The sequence below is a fragment of the Cyprinodon variegatus genome, unplaced genomic scaffold, assembly GCF_000732505.1.
Source record: "Cyprinodon variegatus isolate N-32 unplaced genomic scaffold, C_variegatus-1.0 Scaffold24, whole genome shotgun sequence".
Lineage (NCBI taxonomy): Eukaryota > Metazoa > Chordata > Actinopteri > Cyprinodontiformes > Cyprinodontidae > Cyprinodon > Cyprinodon variegatus.
In genome coordinates, this window is record NW_015150477.1 from 2,275,163 (window position 1) to 2,285,716 (window position 10,554).

At 37.6% G+C, this 10,554-nt stretch overlaps 1 protein-coding gene across 1 annotated transcript in view; it reads left to right on the forward strand.

Moving 5' to 3' along the window:
* The first annotated feature begins 698 nt into the window (after positions 1-698).
* The window catches only part of bace2 (beta-site APP-cleaving enzyme 2), a 23,126-nt gene continuing 13,270 nt past the window's right edge, over positions 699-10,554 (forward strand). The window contains exons 1-3 of the mRNA XM_015394255.1: positions 699-1,259; positions 7,795-7,883; positions 9,426-9,642. Of these exons, the coding sequence (XP_015249741.1) occupies positions 966-1,259; positions 7,795-7,883; positions 9,426-9,642 (600 nt within the window). The 5' untranslated portion in view covers positions 699-965. The remainder of the gene's footprint in view (positions 1,260-7,794; positions 7,884-9,425; positions 9,643-10,554) is intronic.

Sequence of the window (10,554 nt, forward strand, 5' to 3'; positions counted from 1 at the left end):
ATTTACTTTGAATTTTAATATCAGTGTTTGGAAAACCTGAATTTGGACAGAAACATTTATTGTTGTCTGTCTAATAATGTTTTAAAATACAAAATGAAATGTATTAATTACCATAAAACCAATGGGTTCATTTCTATGGAAGAGGATTAGGGCCACTGAAAAAAAAAAAAGCTAAAGGATTTTTAAATATTATTTCAGTTTAATATGGGGAAAAAAGGTCAGAATTCTGACTTTTTTTCTCAAAATTCTGACTTTTCTCCCATACTTAACTGAAATTAAATTTAAAAATCAATTAACTTTTTTTTTATTTTTTTCAGTGCTCTATCTGTCTAGAGCAAGTTTGTTGAAATAAAATGTCACTAATCATGAAGGAAATGGTTAACACAATGGTATCAAGATTTAAAAAATGTAGAACAACGTTTAAAGAGTTACCTTTCAGAATAAAGGTCTATGGTTTAGCTTTAGATAACCACACAGGACGCAAATAAGGCAGTGATACAGTTTTGATGTTAATAACAGCCCATATGTACCATAATGTAAGATATTTATGTCAAAAATTACATTTTTAAAGTTCTTTTTTTTTTCATTGTGGGAGAAAGCCCCTGCTTATAATTCCCCCCAGAAATGGCTTATATTTTACTTTGAAAGTACAAACCGGAAGTTACTGCCTTTACAACGTCAGACTTCACGCGGTTGGAGGTGTGGATGGACACAAATCCCTTGGAAAAAGTCGCGGCTGTGAGAAGTTTTGCTTTCTTTTTGTCGCCAGTCAAACATTAGGAGGATGTTCTGTCTGTTTATGACGAAGAGAAGGCTGCGTTTCCATGATGGCGACAACAAAACAGCTGCTGTTCCCCTGACATGACAGCAGAGCCCCCAACCTCAGGAGAGAAAGTTTCCGCAGCAACTTTTCTAAAAACTATTTCAGTTATTAACATTCGGAGAAAAAGAAAACAACCGTAACTATGGCCAACTTCGCTTCTGTTTCCATTCGGGTATTTGTTTTCAGCTTCTTCTTTGGTGCGTTTAAATGTCAGTTTTCAATCCCTTTGAAAATGTACCCGGGGAAGTTTAATTTATCATCCGGGGCGAACTCGTCCTCAGTCCGGGTTCTGGCGCTGAAGTCGGATGGAGACGGCCTCTCTCTGGCCTCTGATCCCAGCGGGACTGTCAACTTTCTGGACATGGTCAATAATCTACAGGGGGACTCAGGTAGAGGCTACTACATAGAGATGTCCATTGGCACGCCTGGCCAAAAGGTACAGCAGTCTATTATCAGACTCTTTTCCTTAAGATGTTTTTGTTTTATTTAATTCTTTTCTTTTAACTTAATGAACTACAGTCTCTCTCTCTCCATTGAATCAATGTTGTATTTTATTGAAAATGCTTGAAATACAATGATTCCTGTGTCACATGAAGGAGGGGAAAGTGACTCATTATTAGTCTTTCTAACCAGCTGTTATTTTCTAAGGACCCAAACTCACATGAGCTCACATGATGCTGCCTGTGAGGAACCAGAGTGTTTCCTTCCAGGCAGCTGACTGGGATTATGAGGCTCCCATGGAGCAAGGAGCTGCCCCAGTCTGAGAAAAAAAAAACTATAGCTCCCAGCAGACATTTGCTGTAAAAAAAAGAAAAAAAAGAAAACACAATTTCATCTGTAGTTGGTTATAAATAAGGGATTGTACTGCATGTTCAGTGCCACAACTTAAGTTATTTTAAATCTCTCAGGTTAGATTAAAAGCTGTTAATTGTTTTGACCAAACAATCATGAAAATGTACTTAATTTCAAGATTTATTTTGAGAATGACTGAAATATACAACTTTTTTTTTTAATAAAAACAGCAAATTAAGCCAGAAAGTCAAATTTGTTTCTGCAAAATATAGTGTTTACCTTCATAAGCAGTAACAGATGCATTAAAACAGCACTCATCCAATGTACATTCTGTTCTGGAGCATAAATGGTTTTTAAATCCTGAAAACAAGATATAATGTCACATTTCTTTATGGATAATTTTGCAGGCTAATTAGCCATCTCATTGCATAACAAATCAGCTGACTCAAACTATTAATAACAGTATATGATTCCTTTAAAGAACAAAAAAAAATCAATCAAACTTTGGACCAAAACCTCCGCAACAAGCTCCTGCAGTACTCTTCTTACTTGACTTTACTATTGAAAATTGTTTGAATTGCAACCCAAGCTAAAAGATTTTGAAAAAAAAATAGTTTTTTCTTCCGTTCAGCCATCCTAAACATTTAAAGTCACATGCCAGGTGTGGGTTAGACACACCTTAAATAGTAGCTCAGTGACTTGTCTTTTTAGTTTATAAAAGTAAAAGCAATAATAAAATCAGAAATATTAAAAAATAAATGAATAGCCATGCCCGATTTTTAGCCGTGTATTAATCACCCACGGCTGGAACTGCAACAAAAATGATTTCCCCTTTTAAAGATAAAAAAATCCCATTGTCATAAGTAGCCATTCAGTGCAACAACACATACATTATGTGCTGTAAAACTGTGCTGTTTGTTCAATAATGGTTATCAATAATATTATGACTAGAAAACATAGCTTTTAATACAGATTTCATTATACCCGTGGTGGGAAAACCTGTCCAAACAGCCAGGGTAAAAACCCAAACAACATTTTTGAGGGTTTTCCAACATCAGTTATAATTTTTTTTTACAATTATCTATCATGATTGCTTCATAAACGGTATAATAATTGGTCATTCCTACCTCCAACTCCATTTCTTTGAGGTGCAAGACAAATTTTGCCGGGGGTAACCTGGCGTCATTTTATTCCTCTTGTAACATAAAGTGCCTAACAAGATCATATTAATGATTAAGGGGGACTAAATGTGCATGAGTGGGGAATTAAGAATACATGAGGCCTTAGGGGTGGCAGCCATTTGCCATTGTGTTCGAGTGGAAGCGTTTGAAGCACAGCTTAAAGCAAAGGTGAATTATCTCATTAGTAGGCTGACCTGCTGGCCCCGGGGCCTCTGCAGTTAAACAGATCAGAGCTTTAAAGACTCCTGGGTGGTGCAGCTTAGTTTCTCTGTCTCATAGAGGCTTATCAGTTTTCCTTGCTATGGGGCTGCAGAGGAACGAACAAAAACATGAAGAAAAATCACAGCTTTGAAAATTAATTTAAGAATAGAAAGCATCCTAAAATTAATTACTATTATTTTCTTTTTGCTTTGATTGTAATTGTGCAAGCACTAATGATAAATTACTGCAGGGCTTCTTTTAGCATGCTACAGGAAAAAAAGAGGGCTTGATTTGAAATTATAAAAAGGCAAAAGGGAAGTTATAGATAGACAAAGAGATGGAGGGGAAAAAAACTGGCTTACAACACTGCCATGTGAATCTTTCATAAGAAATCTCTGAGTGTTCCTCATAGTTTCACACTCCACTTAATAGGCAGGCGCCACAATGAAAAGAGATTAAAATATTTAAAGCATGGCCATGTGTGAAGGCATGCGTCTGTATGAGTTTCTCTCTGAAGGAAAACCTTTAATAAAACACCAAAACTTCAGGACAGTACAGCATAAAACATGTCAAGCAGAAATATTTAACATGTTGCTGATGAAGATTCTCAGTCATCCAGGTTGTCGTCATTCCGTAAAAGTTAAAAAAACAATCCACTAGACTTGGACCAAGTCCAGTGGATTATTTTTTTAACTTTTACAATTTTAACATGTTATTGTGTTCATTTAAAACGGATCATTAATTCTTTCATAACACTGATTAAAGTGATGGGTGGCTTTCCTTTAGTTCGCACATAATGACTGCCTCTTTGTGTCATAACTAAACATTTTTCTGGGCAGCCTAGATCCTTCCTACTAAGGGGAGAAAAATTGTTCCAGCTGTCTGGCAGTGCTCAGCAGCAGCTGCCAGTGGGGCAAAAACATTAGTCCACCGTATGCAGCTCTTTCTCTGGCAGCCAATTAATATAATTTGAACTGTAGAAAGTGGATGATTGAGAAGTTTGCAGTTTCGTAACCATAACTTTAAACATTTCTTTACCTCTATTACTATGATGGTTTCCCAGAAAATAACTGATGTATTCGGGAAGTGTAGTCGGAAATACTGAATATAATTTTACAAAGTTTACTATTGTTTCTATCATGGTGTCAAAAGAATTAAAGATTTCTTCTAAAAGTGCAGCAATCAAAGGGAGGCTGATCAGATTAATCTTCATTAATCGATTATTGAAATAATTGTCAACTAATTTAGCAATCGATTAATCTTTTACTTGAGTTTAGAGACTTTAAAACATGCCTATAGCTGAGCAACCCACTTAAAGCAGTAATTATAGCAAAATTGTAATAAAATATACAAACATTTTGCATTTAAGATAAAAATAAAAATAAATTCTCTTTCAGTATGGTGTATCCAGAACTCCTCAAGTGGAAGTTATAGTTTCACTTGGTTTATTTTTGGGAAAAAAAAATAAAAAAATTTTGCTATCCAATTATTAATCAAAAAATAATAAACAGATTATTCAATTAGAAAAATAATAATTTCTTGCAGCCCTAATTCAAATCAACCAGGGGTTCATGTCAGATTATCACATTGGCAAAGTGAGAGAAAAGTGGGTTGTTTTCTGCTTTTACTCAACTGTAAACTCTTGGACATGCACAGCTTCTCAGAGGGGATATACAGGAATGTTTTTGAGTGACAGTAGTATATTTTAAGTTCTTCTTTTTCACTTGGATGAAAATGTTGGATTAAATTTGAGTGAAAAGGCTATCCTGTTTCTCTTTCTGTAGTTAATGATTACATTAGGTTTTAAAACAAAAGACCAGACAACTTGGTTTCTCTATATTTCAATCTCTGGTTAAAAAGAATAAAATATGCAGATGAGACAAGGACTGTATTCAGTCAACTAGTCTTAGAATACCAAAACTCGTTTATTTACGGGATGAAATAATGAGTTTTAGGTGTGAATATCAGCAGATGATCGCTTACTTTATGTTGTGGTACTTTTGGTGTAATTCAATTCATTTCAGTTTATTTTTATAGCACCAATTCACAACACGTCATCTGGGATTTACAGAGACAATTCAACCAGATCATACAGTCAAAATGATTCAAAGTTTTCTATCTAAGGAAAACCAGCTGATGCATTGACTCATTGACTCAAAGGCAATCCTTCACACCAAACATGTTTGTAGCAACAGTGGAGAGGAAAAACTCCCTTTTAACATCAAGAAACCTCCAGCAGAACCAGGCTCAGTGTGAGCGGCCATCTGCTGAGGACGACTGGAGATCAAGGAGACAGAAGCAGAGATACAGAGAGATGCAGAGATACAAAAGGCAACTGTCAACCAGCTCCACAGGCGGCCCCGTCCAGGAAACACACAGTCAGGCAGACACGCTCTGAGCCAGCTCCCATGTCAGAGGATGAAGAGAGCACATCCAGCCAGTCACAGTCAGAGAAACAGGACTACACTGGAAAAACAGGCCAAGCTCCAACATCTATCAACAAAGGTGTTGATGGCAGCAGCACAGCTGATATTTCTCTCCAGGATGGAATCACAGACCAGATTAAGCTACTATGAGAAAAAAACAAAGAGAGCAGAACGTTAGAGTTAGAACTGACAAATACTGCAGAGTGGGAGAATAGAGATGGAATGAAGCAGAATGATGAAAAGGGGGTGATGTACATTAGTTTTAATAACTAGTTTTAGTAACCTGCTAATTCAGCCAGCACTGATCCTTTGGAAGTTCAGCCATGTGAAGATCAGTCAATGATGTTTGTATTTCCTCACATATGTTTTCTGATGTACCAGATGACTGACTGCTGCTTGAGGTCTGTTTCATGTCACTTTCTCCATACACAGAGCAAAGGAGCAGGGTGAAAAGGAAACACCTCTATGGCAGTTCTAGTAAATTATCTTGCATTATTGTTTATGCTGTGCTAAAGTGTTATTATTTGGACGTAACTCTACTTAGGATTGATAGGCGAGTTGATTATAAGCTGTAAATATTGTGCAGGTATATGCAGTATGGAGAAGTTAGTCTGGAATTTGTTTTTTGCCATCCAGGTATGGCTGACGAATTTAAAGTAAGATTTTTTAAGAACATAAACATATTTGCAGTTCTCCTAAATCCATTTGGTAATCTCATAACCTTCTGTCCTTTCCATCTGCCTTGGTCCTTTCTTCCTTCTTCATGTACTTACCTGATCTCTTTTAGTCTGCTGTTCCTTTTCCTCTGTCTTTTCTCCCTCTGTTCCTGTATTTTAAGCGTTAAAAAAAATCCTATTTTGTTTTTACATAGATATACTTAAAATGTATGTATTTTGTACCACCTTTTGCTATTCCTGCTCAGATAAAATGGCCAATAAACATTTCCTCTCTGGCATAATTACAGCGAGTCCATTACATCAGTTATTCACGCCAGCAGAGCTCAATCCACTTTGGTTTCAATTGGTTATTTGTTGCCAGAATGTCCTGTAATTCAATACGATTGGGTCACACTCTCCGTATTATGCTAACTAAATCATGATGTGATTACAGGGCCGTGGTGTTAAACGAGGCGCTATTCAAATCAGCCTCTAATTGCTGCATCTGTTAACATGTGGCACAGCCGGGCTGAGAGAGGCTGCGGAGAGCTCTCCCATCTGCTAATTGGTACAAACAGGTAGCAGATGCACATTGCCACCATGGAGCCGCTGCCAATTAGGCAGCGAACGCTCAACTGCAGGCTGCTGAGACAAGAGGGGGAGAGAGAGAGAGAGACACACACACAGAGACAAGAAAAAGTGCCTTTTACTGTCCTTCCTCACAAGTTTCCGGTATTTTCCAGTCAGGCTTGTTTGGCTTGTTTTGGCAACGGATTCCTGCTGTGAACAAGGTGATGCTGGGGATTTTAGGATGACAGTGAAGAGACCAGAACAAGTTCTGAAAGAAGGAACTCATAACCCGATTGAAACTTTATAAGAACAAGTAAATAAAATAAAACATTGATTATTATATCATTGCATAATGTCTAAACACAAACCTTTGCTTAACAGTGAGGAAGCATTCATTAAACAGGTTTAGAAGCAAAGTATGAGGAAGTTTTTGGCTTCACCCTCTACACTTTTAGTATTTTAAGCTACTTCCTGCTTGTCCACTGCTTACAGTAAAAGACTGCTGATCTTAGATTTCACCTGCTGGTTGAAGGAATCAGAGTTTCCACAGATGTGGGAGCTAACATGTGGTTGTGGGGCCTTCCCATAGCGAGGAGTGGTTTTCAGTGATGGTTGATTTGGCCTCTGCTGGAGCAGAGGAGGTGACAGGACTCCACTATCTAATTAGCTGATGCTCGCTAGCTAACTTGCCTGGAAGACAGAATTATATCCATCGCTGCTTGCCGTTCCACACATGACACATACCCAAACGGCTGGCGAGGGCGTATGTTCATGTCCGCCGCTCAGGGCTGTCGTGATCGTCTACCAGATAGAAAGTAATTATGTCACAATCTGTCTCTTTGCTTAACAGCAGTTTTTGTGATCATGGAGACGGTACAACCAGCAAAGTGACAAGTTTATCTTTTATTTTCTGTCCGCAAAAAGATGAAGTCACATTGCAGTAACCACAAAGACAGTGGATTCTTTTTCAGTTTTAATCCATTTAATCCCCTCAATGAAATAAAATGCATAACCTATTGTAGACTGGTTGCTTCTCTGCTGTCATTTCTTACAGTGTTTTTTGTCCAAGTGAGTTATTTATACAAGGAAGGAAGCGTAGCTGATAACTTTGTTTGTTAAAGCAAACTCTTCCTTGTGTGTTTCAGCTCAACATCCTGGTGGACACAGGCAGCAGCAACTTTGCTGTGGCTTCGGCTCCACACCCATACATTACTCGCTACTTCAACACTAAGCTGTGAGTGACACTTTGTGTGGAAATGTCTGCATACTCTCCAAAATAACTAGACTGTTACAGTTGTAGATCATAATTTGGCATTAATGTGTGCAGAGAGATTTTCACAGAAATAATAAATATCCTTTTCAGTAAATGTAAAGTTCAGTTATTCAAGTAATTTTGTGGAAATACTTAATTATTAAACATGGAGGGATTTTCCAGATTTCTATTTCTCTTGTTTATTGTGATTCTGGCCCTCAGCCAATGAGAAATCCTGATTCAATTTCCTCAGAAAAGTATAACCAACCAATTAAAAACATTTTATGGCAGAAATGTTATTACCATACAGTCATGGTGAAGACAGACTTGGCACTTGCTGAGCAGAGTCATTGACTCACTTCACAAAGAGGGTGAATCTGAGAAAACCACAACCTGAGGAGCTGGCTGTTCAGATTGCTGTATCCTAGCAATAGAAAGTTTAGTGGAAGGAAAAGATCCAGTACAAAAGTCAAAAATTCTCAGGGATAACCGCAGGAAAGAATCATGGGATTTGTTGTCACAGTGGCTCGCTGTCGCTACCAGATAGCGGCGACAAATAACAAAGATGCCGCAGGTACCGAGTTGGGAGGCGGACTTATGTAAACAACATTGAGTGAAAAGTCTTTCAGAACGGTCAGTTAACTGAGTTCACTATTAAGTCCACTATATAGTCCCGCTCTATATAGTGATTGAAGGATTTAGATGTTAGGACGGACGTTCAGACACAGCTTTATTGTCACTGCAGAATAAAGCAGGACATTGTTCTCTACTGAACCAGAGATATTGGAGCCATCAACGGAGCTAAAAAATAAAGGGGATTAAACCAAAACTCCACTTTGAATTTTTATTAAACTTTGCATTTAATGAAATTATGAGTCCACAGGAAGACTAGAGAAGTCCACTGGTTTCCACAGTTCATGATAGTTTTGGTGCTACACAGGATGCTCCCTGCTAGGAAAATGTATACACACACCTTAGCTTCCTCTGCAAACGAGCTTTATTACAGTCCTAATTTTGGTTTCCTGCAGTTCTTGACGCCTGCCCACACTGCCAAAGGAATCCATACCTTTCACTGTGTTGGATTCAGGCAAATAGAGAAACCACGGTGGCGATAAGAGACAACAGAACAGAAGGCTAATCACCTCCATCAGAAGGAGCATTGGTCTCATAATTAATGAAAAAAAAAGCTCAAATCAAGTATTGACTTTGCATACTGTGGTGAGAGCCATGTCAGGAGGAGGAAATCATTTAATTGATCATGTAGTGTTATATTAAACTTTTTGAGGAAATTCATTTTGGAAGCATTCATCAAAATGAACAGAAAAAAACTCTTTGCAGTTAATCTGTAGGAGCTTCAGTTCTTAAATTACTGAAATAAACCTATTGCTGATATTCTAATTTCTTGAGATGCATCTATGCTTTAGCTTTGTTCCCTCTTTTTTATGACACAGACGATGTTAATATAAGGTACTCTACACCTGCACACTTCTGTTCACACTCTTCGGCTTCTTCCTGTCCCTGCAGCTCCACTACCTACCAGTCAACTAGTCGCTTAGTAGCTGTCAGATACACACAAGGCAACTGGGAGGGCGAGCTGGGAACGGACCTCGTCACCATCCCAAACGGACCAAATGGAACCATCGCTGTTAACATTGCATCCATCCTATCATCTGACAGCTTCTTTTTGCCTGGGATCAACTGGCAAGGCATTCTGGGGCTGGCCTACCCTATGCTGGCAATGGTGAGATGTACGCTCTTTAATTTTAACCCAGTAAGACCTTTAAAAAAACAACACCACCAAATAGAGATATTAGCCTGACATTTATTTTGCTCAGATGTTCTTTTCTGCAGGAAAACTTTAGCATGCCGCTCCAACATGAGTAAACAGACCGCGGAAGCTGCTGTAGTGTCCTGACAGTGCATGAAATGCGGTCAAAGAAACAAATATGCATCAGAGCAATAAAATAGCTTTGCAAATGGAGATGATTTAGTTGATATTACCTTTTATCTGCCAAGCAGGACTGTGTGAGGTCATGCTCTGCATATTAGTTAGGGTTACGCATTCTTTTCAGTCTGAGATCATATCTAGATGTTTTCATTGATGTTTTCACATGACAACAGAATGGATATATTATCCTAATTCATTTACATCAGTCCACTGTGACATGCACGTCTTTGTTCTCTTTAACTTGCTTTTGTTTTCAAATTGGTTTAATCTTATTTCCTCTGTATTCCATACGGAGATTCTGAATGGATTTGATTCACATGATTCATATCTTTTTGATGAGACGGAAAAAGTATTTACCCTTGTATAGATTTCTTCTTTTTATGCTTTTTTATCCCATTTAAAGGTTTTAGATCATCAAACATATGTTAAAGTCAGGAAGCAATAACCAGCATTAATACAAAAAAAATTAAAAAATCCATTTAATTTTATTCATTCAAGAATTTATTTCAGACAATTTGACAAAAAACAATAAATAAATCAACCAAATACACACAAAAGAGACTAATTAACATCAACCAAACCAACCACCAATTTCCAAAATAAATTCACCTGAACATAAAGAGAAACAAAAGCCTCCGCCAAAATAAACCTGTAGGCATATACATCCATAGAAATGACATCATTAAAGTAATGTACTAATGTAAG